Source organism: Hesperophylax consimilis, chromosome 17 (genome assembly GCF_061612785.1).
Source record: "Hesperophylax consimilis isolate HC1 chromosome 17, BYU_Hcon_1.0, whole genome shotgun sequence".
NCBI classification, from domain to species: Eukaryota; Metazoa; Arthropoda; class Insecta; order Trichoptera; family Limnephilidae; genus Hesperophylax; species Hesperophylax consimilis.
Genome location: NC_142852.1, coordinates 18089797 through 18106289, shown reverse-complemented (window position 1 = coordinate 18106289; position 16493 = coordinate 18089797). Strand labels below are relative to the sequence as shown.

The 16493-nt window shown below is 31.2% G+C and overlaps 1 protein-coding gene and 1 long non-coding RNA gene across 2 annotated transcripts; both read left to right on the top strand.

Annotated features, from left to right (window-relative positions):
- Positions 1 to 217: 217 nt before the first annotated feature.
- On the top strand, positions 218 to 7842 carry LOC149416131 (uncharacterized). Its single transcript, XR_016303650.1, has 6 exons — positions 218 to 349; positions 1828 to 1889; positions 2377 to 2468; positions 2909 to 3028; positions 4603 to 4770; positions 7678 to 7842. It is a non-coding gene; the product is annotated as an uncharacterized LOC149416131 (long non-coding RNA).
- A 231-nt stretch (positions 7843 to 8073) lies between these two features.
- LOC149416130 (death-associated inhibitor of apoptosis 1-like) lies at positions 8074 to 8712 on the top strand. The gene has a single exon (XM_089641879.1). The coding sequence runs from the start codon at positions 8074 to 8076 to the stop codon at positions 8710 to 8712; it is 639 nt and encodes a 212-aa protein (XP_089498005.1).
- The last annotated feature ends 7781 nt before the right edge of the window (positions 8713 to 16493 follow it).

Here is a 16493-nt window from a genome sequence, read left to right as displayed (position 1 = left end):
TATCTAACATTATAAGGGTTTTTGGGGAGGTTCCCGTGTTGATACAGGTATAGAGTTTTATGAAAAATTGTCTGGGTTTGAGAAAAACTAATTAGGTTAATTTTCTTTTGAAGAAATTTGGCGCGTTGTGACTGCAAAAAGGTTGCGGAGCACTGAATTAGTATATTAATATATAGACTGTTATCGCGGAGAAAGAGAATCAGTAATTTTATCTCGAGCTAAATGGACGTCCACGGAAGTGTATTTAGTGTTACGACTTACAATTTTCGCGATTTTTTGAGTATTTTTTATCCATATTGTTTTTTTAACTGAATACGAAATATAATGGCCATTTGTACGCGCACCGAGCGTAAGTATTTATTTTGTTTATTTTATTAGACTTAGATAGTTAACATTGTTATTGTATCTCAGAAAGGCAACCATTCGGCTTTTTAATAACAATTTTTTAAGTAATTTTTTTTTGTTGTTTTAGAATGATGAGTTTATAACTGAAACAACATACAATTAGAAGTAGCAATAAATTTACACCTTATCAAAATCGAGATATACAAAATGGAATAGCAATAACATATATATTATATATGTATACAATATATATATATGTATTGAATGTATATATATATGAATGTGTGTATGTATATATGTATTGAATGTATATATATGAATGTATAATGAATGTGAACAACTGATTTATTTCTTATTCTCAGAATACTTTTAAGACTACAACTATTTGACGAATTGAATTGAAGAGTATTACGAACTTCAACAACAAACTACTCTAGTGACTAAACACAACCGCCTTGCCCTCCGGTCTAGCGGCCACTAAGTTGCCCTCCAGCATAAATAAACCACTCACTAGATCGATATCACTGGGTTTTTTGTATGAAATAAGTTTGAACACTACTTAACCCCTTAGCATTTTAAATATAGTATGTATTCAAAGAAGTCTTAAGTGCCATTGATTTTCTTATGAATTTTTAGAATGTTTCGAGGTACTTTAAATTTACTATATGTTTCTTATTTTTGAAGTTGTAGTAAAGACCAATACCATTTCAGAATTTGGATAAAATCGATTTTCAGATATTTGTATTTTGAAGAATTAATGATATTTCTAAATAATAAAATTTTAATATCAAACATGAAAAATGTTAAAACAAAAACTTACTGAAACATTTTTACTCGAAACGCCAACATGGAAACAACACCATATTTAGAAAAAAGTTTCACATTCTTTACAAAATTGGTAAGAAAACGGTAACTTCACGTTTTAAGCCGTTTATGCAAAAAAAAATATTGAAAAAATTCGTAAACTTCTTTTTAATTATTTGACATCAAAGAAAACAGCAAAAAATATTAAACACTCGTTTTTGATAAAAAAAAGGATTCATTTCTTAGATGTATATTCGCATACACCTGCACAAAGCATTTAAATAAATCAAAAATATCACTTTTATGAATTTCTTTGATGTATGCTATAATTGAATAACCCAATTAACGTATTCCATGTGAAATACAACATTTGACGTCGGCACAAAACAAACATTTTTAAACGGAAAGGCACTGACAGAAAGATATTTTAACAAAAATCGGACCACGTGTTCATGCACCTGCGTTTGTCCTGATAGTATATAATAAAGAAATTCTAAAATAGATATATACAATTGTTAGGTTAGTTTATTATATACATATATTTTTAAAATTTACTTTATTACTCTTTCTCCAGCCATTCTTAAGATTCCTCTAATAATATTTAGTTAATACTTTCCCCACAAGCGTATTATAAACAAAATATTTCTTGAAATATACATTAGGAAACCCTTTTTCCAGTGATGTTCTTCTGGCTGTGTTTATCTGTACTTAAATGGAGTCCAATTGTCAATGCTCACCAGGTAAGTGAATTATCAATTTCTTGTTAAAATCATTAAATAATTGGTACAAAATATATTCAGTAATATTTCGGTCAAGAAGAATTAGCTAATTTGCACATCATGAAAAGCTATATATATATATACGTTTATTTTTAATTGGTTAAAAAATGCGTAAAAGCGCATATAAATAAAATAAATTAATAAATTACTCGTAAAAGAAGAGCAACGATAATATTTTGTTGTTGTAATTAGAATTGTCCTGTTTTAGAAGATGACTGAAACAGTATTAAGTCTGACTTACTTATTGTTCAAAAGAATCATTTCATCAACATTTCATAGGAAAATGCATGATATCCCTTCATGATTGTATCAAGTTTTTGTTATTATAATCTTTCACATGTTGTGTTTGCTTTTATTTAACTTTTTGTCGTTTCATTGATGTAACTTTGCTAAAATCTTGTCTAGAAATGTGATTGTTATTAATGTATTTAAAAAAATATTACTGTAGGAAACATCATACATATTCGCGGTGGCATTTGAAGAAAGAAGTGACAACGGCACATCCGAAATCGTCCTTAAACAAAACGAGGTGGAGTGCAAGTAAGGGATTTCAACTATTAAGATTTAATTTTTTTTTTAATCATTAAAGATAAAATAACTAGAAAAAATGTGAAACCGAAATATTATATAAAAATTTCTGTCGAATTAGAAGACCTTAGCCTTGTCGGAGCCATTTCTCATTTTCGTTTGAGACTAGTTTGTTAATATAATCTTCTTACCACCACAGTAAGTAAGAAATGTTGCCAGTGTTGTGATGGAGGACTTGGCCAGCCGAAGAATTTAACGTACGTCTCCTGGATGGGACAAACGCGATGCCAACTCAGCCATTGACCGGACAATTGAATTGAATTGATTTTATTTTGCTTAAATTTAATTTAAACACATATAAATTAAGTACGCAGATTTGTAGACAATACGTATAATCTCATGACCGAAGTAAAACAGAACACAAAATATTTTATAACATTATTTCATTGTAGAACAAAAATCCAGAGAGCCCAGTTTAAGAACGACACACAGAGATGTTCAACGTCAGTCTGTAGAAAATACTAACATCTCCAAATTCACTAGACTTCCCTATCCTTGCGGCACTTGACGAGGTAAGCTTTTAAATATATTATTATTTTCATGTAGGTATGTATCTACCTTAGGCAATTACTTGACAGATTCAAATTACTGTACCATTGGGGTGATCATCCAAATCGTATTATTATTACAAACTTTTAGCTTGTTAGAAACATAATAAACCATGGTTTCATGTGGTTTGCAATTGGACATATAATTATAACAATCTTAAATTTAAGAAAAAGTATTTTGACCTTAAATATTTTGTTCAGGTATATTTTAAATATCGAATTTGTTATGTTAAAAATGAATATAGTATTTCTTTGCTAAACTACGTAGTCGAGGATTCGGCGAATCGGCTACATAATTTGTTTGCGAACACTATGTCAACTCGGCCACCGACCGGTCCTTATGCCTTGTGTGTCAAGTCTTTACTCTTTTATTAAAATTTCTTTCTCCACTCTCCCTTCTACAGCATCAGTCTTTCAAGACTCATTTGCTCTCCTTCCTCTCCTGAAAAAGATCAGCCACACATCCTTCCCAAAGATGACATAAGCCCTGAGGCCTTCCTCTCCTCATGCCCGCCACACAGCATACCCAAAGATGACATGGGCCCTAAGAGAGATTATTTTCTTAGTAACATATGTTGGGTGCGCGTTTGGCGTATTTCCCAACTATGCACTTGTGTCGAAAAGATTACTAAATTTCTAATTACTACCTCCAGTTTACTAAGCCTGTGCACTAAGGATTAGAATCAGTTTGTTAAAAGAGGGAAATCTATCTGCCTCGCTTTAGATGTAAGTTATTTATATTTAAGATTAAGAATATCCGGACATTTTTATATAAAACGGTTTCAAAATCTTATAAAACGTTTTTCAGCGGTAAACACTGTATTTAATTTCCAGACGATGAATTAGTATCTCCCCGAGGGATCCCTCTAGAAACATTTGAGATTTTAGTAATACGTTCATCCGAAATAATTAAAATAAGCCCCAAGATCGATTTTCTAGGCTTGCTAGTGCAAAGTTCACGTAGGTCCGTCTTATGTCGTTAAAGTTCCCATTTCATTTTAGAGATTTGATAAGGCAAATGCAACCTTGGGTCTCTCCAATACACGAGGACTGCGCGTCGCATATTTGTTTGCACAGTTACTTCACTTACGTCGTTAAGATTCTAGCTTTATTTTAGGGTATTGTCTCGTCTTAAAAAGTAATATATTTATTGTCGTAGCCTCATTTTAGAAATGTACAATCCCTTTAGAAGCATTTGAGGTTTTAGTAATATATTCATAAAAAATAATTATAATAAACCCCACGGAAAGATCGATTTTCTGGGCCTGCTGGTGCAAAGTCGACCTTAGGTCCGTCCATTACCTCGGGCTATCCGCCGAATATTGTTTTTACACGACTTCATACTTGTGGTAAATATTTCCACATTATTTTAGAGATTTGATAGGGAAAGTTCAACGGCATTTCTATCCAATACACGAAGACCGCGCGTTGCATATTTTCGTGCATGGCTGTTTCCCTTACGTCGTTAATATTCTGGCAATGTATCGTCTTGGTAATTATTATTTTAATCTTCTAAGCCTTGTTTTTCTTCTTTGTAGAACATCGGATATAAAAAGAAACAGAACCTCAGCGAACCAAGTTGGTCATCAAGGCGCGGAATATATACAAATACAAATATTCCGTTAATTAAAACGTCGATGAGGGAACAGTTAGAGAAGGAAGGCGATATTACTAAAATGGTGAATTAGTCGACACTTAACGATATGGTGAGGACAATAAATATACCTACTTTTATAACTATCAATATATTAAACCAACTAGTTTAGATTCGCCTTCATAATTGCTGCTTAAATTCATATCAATTATCAAATTGCTATAAACGTGCCACATTATACAAGGTTTTCCAATAAGAGGTGTTATTTTGAATAGCCCGCTATTTCGGTAGATGTTACTTTTGAAGCTGACATTTGATTTTTTAACATTTGACAAGTTGCTACTCCATTTAATAAAAATGGAACGATACACGCTTCAACAACGCATTAAAATTATTAAAATTCACTTGAGTGAATCAAATGCAAATCATCTTGAGTGATGAGGCCCATTTCCACCTCGGTGGCTTCGTCAACAAGCAAAATTGTTGCATCTGGCGCTCGGAAAACCCAAGAGTTATTGTTGAAAAGCCTCTCTATGGTTCGGCGGAGTCATTGGACCTTACTTTTTCGAAAATGAGGCCGGAGCAACAGTTTCGGTGAATGGATCGCTATCGAGAGATGATTAATGATTTTTTTATGGCCGAAATTGGATGGTATTGATCTAAACAACGTTTAATTTCAACAAGACGGCGCTACGTGCCACACAAGCAACGAAACCATTGACCTTTTACGATTGAATATCAAAATAACACCTCTTATTGGAAAACCTTGTATTAGATCTATTTTTTTGTATTTGTTTGCTAATCTACGTAGACGAGGAATGGGCAAGTTCGCTAGATAATTTGTTTGTGAACAGTGACAATGAAATGGGTCCTTGTGCCTTGTGTGTTGAGTCAATAATCTATTATCAACCTTTTTTTACTTTAAGTAGTTTACAAACTTTTTTTATATAAAAGCCCTGTGAACTCTTCAATTTGACGAATGTTATTTTAAATGATTTTGGTGATTTTAATAGTTTTACTCGTAAAATATAATACTCTTAGTATAAGCGGGAAACTGTAGAATCTACACCACATGGGGAACCCAAATAAACATAAAGTTTTTTGATTTGAGCATTTTCACCAAAAAAAAAACAAAAAAAAATATTTTTCGGCTATTTCTGGGTTTCATTTTTTTCGTCATTCGATCTGAGACGCCGACGCAACGGATAGGAATTATTATTAGCATATGTAGGTACTCACAATATGTAGCGATGTTCCGATCTCCAATTCAAAACACAAACACGTCAAATTATTTTAAATGTTCACCGAATGTTATTTAAAATATATATTTATAAGACTTAGAAATATTCTTAGACTAGAAAACCTAAAAAGAGTGTACTATGCAATTGTACAATCTATATTACAATATGGTATTATTGGCTGGGGAAGAACTTATAACAATATATTAAATCCACTTAAAATAGTTCAAAGATTGATAATTAAAGTAATATTGAAAAAACCATCCAAATTTTCTATTGAGATTCTACTTTCAATATTCAATGTACCCACAATAGACAATTTATATAAAAAATATTCAATTCTACAAATTTATAAAGAAATACAGTTAAATAACTTACAATTCAATTCATCAGCAAGATATCAAAAAACTATCAAAATCCCAAAACTTAATACAAAGCACACACAAAATACCTATCTCTATCTAGGTATAACATATTTTAACATCTTTCCATTATATCTAAAAAATATTGAAGATATTCAGGAATTTAAAATAAAATTAAAAAATTACCTAAAACTACTATAAAAGTCCATATCTTACTCTTATTATTATTTTAAAAATATGTTACTTAGGTAGTAAACCATAATTATTAATATATATATTATATTTTTATTTTAATCAATGTACACTTAAGTTAACAATTATTCTATGTATTTCTTTTAACTTAATAAATAACTAAAAAAAATATATATATTAGAACAATAGATGTTCTAACCCTGCAGAGCAGAAATATTTTATGATTACACCGGATGAAATGAAGGGTGATTTCAAAATAATGCTTTAAATCCGGGTTTCTTTATTTGTCTTACTTTTAAATACTCGTAGTTTAATTAGTTGGGTACTTTGATCTTCAGTAATAATTTATAAGAATTTGATCAAAAAAAAATCAACTTCTGACTCGATTTACTCGAAACCGAAAGCTCAAATAAAAAAAAATTATACTACAAAATCGACTCCAAATGTGATGTAGATTCACCAGTTTCCCGCTTGTACTACGAGTTTCTGGACACCGTGTATATCAGTAATTGCAATTATCGTCTTGGATTTATATCTTGTTCCTTCATTTTTTCCAAATTATTGTCCTGTATTGAGAGTTGAAAGGGGAATTTAATTTAAAAGATTAAATTTATTTCATAAAAGTGTTTCCATTTTAGATATTTTAATTTTTTTTAAAGTAAGGCAAATATTCCCGGGTTACGAATAACCTGTCAATATTTGGAAATATCCAACTACCACCACAGTAAGTGGAAAGGTTGCTTGTGATGTTAGAAGGGGAATTAGTAATTTTATCTCGAGCTATGTGGACATCCACGGAAGTGAATTTAGGTGTGTAAGATTTTTGCAACTTTTTAAGTATTGTTTATCCATATTGTTTCTTAATTGAATGCATGTGTTCAATTAAAAGAATTGAATTTTAGGAACTGAATTCTAAGAAATTATGAAAAAGGCCCTAATTTTTTTGTGTTTCTGATGTGAAAATCAACACATAACATATTAGAGCATTTTCATTTTCAAATGTGATTTTTTTTAACACAATTCTGTATTAACCAACAAATTTTCCATTTATTTATTGTTTTTGTTTTTAATTCGTAGAACTGTTCAAAACAGTTAGAAAATGGCCTTGAAAGCCGAAATAGCTGTAACAATAACAAAAACCAAAAAAATACTTGCAAAACTTAATAATTATACTATTGAATTTGATTTTGATTAATTTAAAAAAAAAAATCTTCTCTTAAATTTTAGGTGTCGAATATTGATATACCAAAGAAGCATCCAAAGAAGATGTATTATGCCTTACTGGTCTTGACCTTTGACGTGTGACCCTTGAGCGTGTGAACCTTCCATTAATTTTTTTTATTGTATTTGTTTTAACTGTATACTTATGTATAAATTTTTTTCCATATTTTGTTTACCGCTTTTGCATATGTTTTAACTGTATACTTATGTATAAAATTTTCTTCAATAATTTGTTTACCGCTTTTGCAATGTATTGGTTTTTGTACTGTTTTTGCAAATAAATAAAATATATAAATAAACAGGTAAAGGACGTGCACCGGCTTCTACTACTATTTGAAAGGTTAGAACCTGCGTTGCGCTTTCTGAAACATAGAATTTCCAACCAGGGAACAAACCGACCAAATGGCAGAGCACACGACAAATTGCCCTAAACCTTTAGAGAAACCAGAAGATATTATACCACCAGGCAGTGTTAAAGCAAAAGAATTATTCGCAAAATCGAGACCAGCAAACAATTTCTACACTTCTAAAGTAGCTCGCCGACATTCATTCAGGACCTGGCCGAAACGTATGAAACAGACACCGGAAGACCTCGCAGAAGCTGGGTTCTACCACGTCAAGACTGGAGACAAAACACTTTGCTTCTCCTGCGGTGGTGGAGTATCCAACTGGGAAGACGAAGACGAACCATGGGAAGAGCATGCGCGTTGGTTTAATAATTGTCTATACCTTAAGTACATGAAAGGAGAAGAATTTGTAAAAAAGGTTATGATGAAATACTATCCATCAAGGAAATCCCTCTATAATTCGCAGCAGTCTTCAGGAAGTGAGGAGACAAACAGCATCAAAGAAGAACTTATGGAAGTGGATGCAGAAGCAGAGATTCAAGGACACAAATGCAAAATTTGTAACATTGCTAATGCTGATATTTGCTTTGTTCCTTGTGGCCATCTCCTGGTTTGCAAGGACTGCGGTTTAAAAATGTCAACGTGTCTTATTTGCCGACAACCATTCGAGTCGCTATTACAAATTATATACTAAACTATCATTAATCACTTTATAAATGCGTCTATTACGCGATATTTTACACAATCAACTTAATTTAATTTAACTCCCTTTAAAGAAATCTCAAAGCCGCGTATAAATATTCGCAAAACAACATTCAATGTTACAAAGGTTGCAACAAATTACCAAAGTGTTTAGGACGTCATTTCGCTAGGGAAATTTTCGTTTGTATATTCAATTTAATTTTATATTTCTATTCCCTTTTATAAGCTTTTACACAGGAATAGTAAAATTCAAATTATACATAACTGAAATGAATAACTTGTTGTATTTGTTTAGTGATAAATGGAAGATGTCCACTGACTCGTCATCATTATTATTTGCCTCCATTGGTATTCAGGGCAATAAAAAATACACATAATAATGGTGATTAGTCAAAAAATGTCTTCAGTTATATAAATTCGGAATTTTAGTATTATGAAGTGGAATCTGAAAGCTTATCAATGCAAGCAATTCTGGACCATCAAATGAATCATATACAATTTTTTATAGGTAAACTAAATCAGATGAAATCTTTATGCACGAAAAGTTAAGAATATTTGTATAATTTAAAAAAGTTTGGAGTTCAACAAAATTGGTGAATTTAAATACCCATTTTAAAACATAGAAAACGTCAGAATTTTTTTCGTATTTTTATAATAGCTTGCACGTGAATATTTCATTGTAGGTTCCAGACGGGAGAATTGCACTCAAGTTGACTACTAACAGTATCAAAAAATAACAAAATAATATAATTTGTTTCAGCCTTTGTCGTTTAGTAATATATTTATACACGGCTTAAAACATTTCAATTTGTAGAGTTGTGTCCAAATGATAATTTTAGGTAATAATTTTATTCTTTTTTGTTCTACTTAATCTACTTTTTTCTATTTTTGTACTATTTTGTATGTGTGATCAAAATATTAATGTAAAATTGTATCTATTAACTCCCACCATTGTACTTTTAGTTCCTCCCGTCCTACAATATGTTTTGTAATTCATCGGGATTGCTCTAGAAAGAAACAATAAAAAAAATTAATAACTAAATAAAATATAATTTTATTAGATAAAAAAACACAAATAATCACAATTTTCTTTAAACGATAATATTAAATTGTGTAATTTTATGCTTTATATCACTTATAATATTTTATTAGTACTCACACGAAGGAATAAATTTCTTCAACAACCCACGTTCACGGAGAAAAATGATCCTGTTAAAAAAGTGACCGCATGCTAACTTCCTGATATTACAGTAAAATATTAGTCATTAAGAATATATCGACTAATAAGAATATCAGTATTTGTATGAACTCGTGTTACGCCGTCCTCATAATACACTCGCTTTTGACTGATTTGACTTTGTTAGGAACTCTTTAAATTCATTCGTTATAGGCCTGTAGTCCCATTTTTATGAGGAAGATAGAAGACAAAAATGTGTATATTCTTCGTATACCTTATATTGTAGGTGATAGGCATTAAAATTTCTTTACAAATGAAGTCTAGAAACGTTCGATTTTAAGCACAAAACTGGTTTTTATTTATTTTGTAAATGATGTTATAAGAAAGCAAAAAGTTAATCAAGTAAAACTGTCACAGATAATCTTAGCTATATACTGTATTTTTAAAAAGTTGTTTCCTTTACGCGTTCATACATTTATATTGATAAAATATTTTTTATAGTAGCTTACATTTATATTTTTTATTGAGTAATTTATTTTTTTATTTGTATTCTACTCAAGCGAAACGATACGAAAACTTTCAATTTATCTAAATCATATTTTTGGTATTTATAATGTACACCAATTCGTTATAAAGATTAATCAAAATAGTGATTTGGCATTAAGCTTCGCCTTAATTGCAGATTTTTAAAAACTTTAGAGTTTTTTGTATCGGTAAATTATCTCCTTATTGTTAATTACTTATATTTACTTGTACTTTCTTTACTTTACTTTCTTATTATCTTTACTTGTATAGTCTTAGATATACAACAGTTATTTACTAAGGTAAGCATTTGTTACATACGAAAAAATAACATACTGGTGGCTCCACAACACCAAGCTCACACCCGCTTTTCATCAAACCTGGGTTGCGTGGTTCCTCAAACTAAAACCTCTTTCGCTCAGCGCCAATTCTGGTTCATCGCGCCTAAAATATACAATGCATTGAGTACCGACTTAAAGTCAAGTAATTCTATATCCATATTTACTGCTCGTGTACATCAATGGATATTTGAAAGGGGACGACCTTTCTTTAAAGTTTATATGAGTTCCTAACACAAATATATATATATATATAAACTTCTGTCCAACTTGTCTCATATCACGAAAATTAAAATTAAGTGTTGAACATTAACATGTTGTCTTATAGATATTACCTACGATAAATAAACATGCACACAGCAATTATATGCATTAAAAAATCTTTATTAATTATTTTTATATTTTAATCTTAATGTTTAATATTTTTAATTTTTATTTGTATCTTTTTAAATATACATAAACTTTTTCTTTATTTTTCAGTTTACTATTAATTTTAATACATTTGTTTTTAGTTTTATTTATCATTAAATTTGTTTTTTTTTTTCTTTACTTCTTCCTTATGTTTCTATAAAATATTATTTTTTAGTTCTTCTAAGTTATTTTTACTATTATTTCATATATGATGTATACTTGCATACGTATATTTCTATAAAATAGTATTTTTTTAGTTCTTCTAAGTTATTTTTACTATTATTTCATGTATGATTTATACTTGCATACGTATGTTTCTATAAAATAGTATTTTTTAGTCCTTGTAAGTTATTTTTATTATTATTTCATGTGTGATTCGTACTTGCATACTTATGTTTCTATAAAATAGTATTTTTTAGTTCTTTTAAGTTATTTTTATTATTATTACATGTATGATTCATACTTGCATACTTATTTTGCTATAAAATAGTATTTTTTAGTTATTTTATGATATTTTTATTATGATTTCATGTATAACTACCACAACACGGGCATTAGCCAAGTATGGTAGTTAAAAAATGTCAAAAAATGTAACATGTAAACATTTATTAAATAATAAAAAAATAATAAAAATTATATACCTATTATCAATCTGTACATATATTTTTATGCCATCTGTACCTGTTAAAACTGGTTAAGTTATTTTATTCTCTTTTATTATATTATGAACATTTAAATGTAAAACTAGTTATATATTAAAAACTAGTTTTATGTTAATTCTTAAAGTTTTTTGTACAAGTATGGAGGGAATACAAATCTCACACAGGCAATTTAGTCTCTGTATGAAGGAAACGTTGCATGTGTTAGGGTTAATGATGGTTTTACGGAGTGTTTTGATATTACAAAAGATATTAATTAAACAATATGGATAAGTGTATGTAAGAATTGAAATTGGATGATCTACAGTCTCTCGTGTCTAGGATGAACGAAGTATGTATGAAGAATTAGTTAATGATGAATGTAAGCAAGACTTAAGTAATGGTGTTTGAAAGAGAGAGTACGAAAACAGTGTGCAATATAGTTGTGAATGAGGAATACTTGGAGCAGGTGGATGAGTTTGTGTATTTAGGAAGTATGTTCTAGAGAGATGGGAAGGCTGACAGAGATATTGAAACAAGGGGAAATGCAGGTAATTCCATTCATGGAGGACTGAACGCAGTTGGCGCTAGCAAAAAATTGTTCAAAGAAGCGAAGCTAGCAGTCCACAATGAAGTGCTGGTGCCTACCCTGATGTATAGCAGTGAGGCATGGAACTGGAAGGATGAAAGTAGACTGAATGCTGTAGAAATAAGATCCCTAAGGCATATTTGTGGTAAAATCATATATGATCGTGTGAGATATGTGATGTAAGCGTAGTGAGTAAGATTGAAGAAGGGACTCTTAGATGGTTTGGGCGTGTAGAGCGAATGAGCAAAGAAAGGAGTGTAAGGAGAATATATGACGCGAATGTGAATGGTGGCAGAAGTCGGAGACGCCCGAGGATGACATAGCACGACCAAGTGAATCAGATACTCGAGTCGAGCCATCTCAAGAGTCAGAATAATAGAAGAGTATGTATAAGACGATATATGAATGTGAATGAGGCAAGGAGTGTGTGCCATGACCGAGTTGTTTGGCGGTTCATCCACTCTGCCTATCCACGCGGAGAAACGGCGTGATGGTTAGTAAATTAGATTGTTATTTGTTGCTGTTGTTACACCGGGTAATCGTCGGGAAACACATTTGTCATATGTTTATTATATTTATTGTGTATTTTTTATTTATTTTTATTAATTTGATGTTTTTCTTTTATTATCCGGTTTATATATATTTTAAAAAACAGTTTTATCATAAAAATTCATAAATTAATAAATCATCTTTGTTTTATAAATTTATTGGTTTTTAAGTATTTAAACCACATATAAATAAGTTTAAAAATTGCTCAACTTTCGTTTTATCGTCTAAACACTGACTTCAGATTACTGATAATGTAAAAAAAACATATTTCATTAGAAAAATGTATGTTCAACATTATTTCTACATCAATTTTTGTCCGTTCGTATGAAAATAATTAATAATATTTTTTTTTCAAATCGCAGTCGGAACCTTTGGTTTCATAGAGAAGTAATTTTTAATTATTCTATGGTCAACTTCTATATATAATCAAATATAAATCTCAGTGTTTTTTCTTTCTAATACCGTTAAGTTCACAGTTCTAACCATTACGGTAAGGAAGACACAACGTTTAGTTCACAGTTCTAACCATTACGGTAAGGAAGACACAACGTTTAGTTCACAGTTCTAACCATTACGGTAAGGAAGACACAACGTTTAGTTCACAGTTCTAACCATTACGGTAAGGAAGACACAACGATTTCCATGAGCTGTTCCTATTAGCGAACAAATTGACTCTGTGGGTAATAACTGTTTATTCCCAATAGAGAACAAATAAGCCTGAAGAGTTAAGTGATATTAATCAGTATTATTATATTCTGATTTTATGTATTGCAGAGTTTACATAATATATATGAAAGATTGGTGAGTCTGAAGATGGTCAAGATATACTGAAACCAGTAACTGTCAATTAATAAGAATTTAAAATTGAAAATTTTTTTTTTGGTAATAGTATGCATTTATTATTATTAGAGTCTTACCCATTTTAATACATAAATATCTTCATATGAAACTCAAACAAAAGTCCCAGCTACACGAAGTCACGAAGTCCAATTACGCCATCCCCAACGTGGAAATGAAGGAGAAAGGAGACAAAGAGGAGAAAGGTTGGTAATTAGGTGTACGAAAGATACACGGAAAAAATACGAATATTGAATATTGCTGATTAATTAAGAAACTCTTCAAATTATTTGTAATCCGGTTGAAAACGGGATTGCAGGCCCTTAACGAATGAATTTATGTGTTTCCTGATAATCTTTCAGTAATATACGAATGTATTGTCTGAACAAGTGTATAATAGTTTCGCATTTCGACATTGTATATTATCAAGGCAAATGCATTTGCATGTAGTTCACGTGTTCAGATATATAACGATTTTTTTCGATTGATTTATTTGATTAAAGTTTATCTGAAAACGGCTTGCAATTCCGTTTTAAACTAGACCACCAATTATTTGAGGAGATTTTTAGTAAATTTTTGCTCGAGACTATCTTGTGCACATCTCAAAAGTGCAAGAAAGTAAAAAAGAGCTTAGAGCGACGTGTTTGTGCCATCCGGTGACGACTTGTCTGACCGACGGATTTATGTGCGATACTAAACGCTGTAAATCACAAGTTTGTCCACTGGACCCAGTTCATTGTAACCACGCGCATTGTCTCAGTGACATACCTTCCCTTTAATTCATTTAAGGCTACAAAACTGTAAATCATATCTTTGCTTTTTCTGAAGGGCAGCCATCTGAAAAACAATAACGAAGTTTGTACAGCGCAAATCATCATCATGATAGCAATATATATTTTTCAGAAATTCATTCTTTCTAGAAGATGGTGTGATAATATAGCAATTCCTTTGGGACTTGTTATGGTTTGTGAACTAAAATAGTGGCTTTTTAGCTTACATTTTAACATAATAGCCCACATCAGGCTTAAAATGTGATATTTTTTTATTTTTTAGGAAAATTTCAAACAAATAGTTGACAACCCTTTCATGGATTTCATTCCGTAGGTGATAGATACTCTTTATTGTGATTATTCTGGTTTGGGGTACATGCTTTACACATATTTACGCGGTGTGTTTTAAATGTTACTTTATGGTGATCTGATTCTTTCCCGAGATTTCTTGAGCTCGGAAAACCACGGAACGATTCAGGTGTTTTTTTAAATCTCCATACTGGTTTGGTTTTGGTGACGGAGGAATACATTTTGGAAAATTGAAGTTATTTCAATATAATTCCATTAATATATAATCATTATACTACTGCCATCTATTGTCAAGGTGAGTATAGTTTTTAATCACTTCAATTCTCACTTTGGTTTGAATGTTGATTATCTTCAAATTGTTTTGAATCAATAGAGTTTTAAATTTATTATTTTGTCAACTTTTTTTTACATAAAATTCTATCTGTCAAATGACAACATGACGTTTCAATACAAAGGGTTAATTGACCTTGTTATTTATTCTCTCAACATTGTTGTTTAAATTTTTGTCAAAGTACAACTTTTGTCATAACTTATTACAATATCGTTTTCTAAGTTCTTTATATGTTTTCAAATTGAATAGCACTTGAACATTTAGTAAATAGAACATAGTTTCTTTTGCTTCTAATGAATGTACATTTCTTTTCTTTAAAAGGGCCGGTAATGTTTCCTTCTTATTGTTAAAGTTCGATCTTTTATCAACGGTGCCCACCAGCTTGGTTAAGTTTAGGCATCTGATATCATCAAGAAAATTCTTCTTCATATGCTGGATCTTCTTCATGCTCTTCGACTAAAGTCAACTGGAACTCTCACCATTGTTCTCCATATACTGGATCTTCTTCGTGCCCTTTCACTGAAGTCAACTGGAACACTCAACTTTCTTCTTTATATACTGGACCTTCTTCAGGCTTTTTCTACTGAAGTCAACGGGAACGCTCAATGCTGTCTTCCACTGACTGCAACGGTTCTATATCCTGAAGCCTGGGTTGCTACATCTTGCGAACTGCTGAAGTATTCATGCCTGCTCTTTGGAAGCCTCTTGCTACCTACCATAATTATTCTCGCTCCACTACAAGTTACTGCTGTTGGGTGTCAGGTGAACCTCGGACTTATGAGGCATAAGTCTTTTGGCTCAGGGGGCATTGTAGCAGTTTACTTTCGCCCCGCTACATTTATGGTTAATTTATCCATAACTCTATCTTCAGACCGCCTACCTGTCTATGGGATTTTCGGTCTATGGTTTATCGGAGCAGCAGCGTCACTGACGGTCACCGAGGAAGCCAGTACCAAACGGGCGACGCGGCGGTCAAGGAAACACATTACAACTGGAAGGATTGGAGCGATTGCTTTAGGCAAAATTATGGGAGGAATCTTGCGGAGATATTGTTCCTGTTTAGCTAGCTGTTGTAATCGCTGGTCATCACGTTATCCTTTACAAACTTTGTAGTTCCAATCTATGAGTTGCATGGCGCCCTATAATGAAGCTGGTCAGATTATAATCGTTGTTTTCTTTTGTCATAATTTCTTATAAAATTGCTACCATTTGTAATTCCAACTGTGCTAGTGATCTTCGTTCGCTGAACATACCTTGAGATATTGTTATCAACCCTAAATTACGAGTCTCATGTTCTGGTTA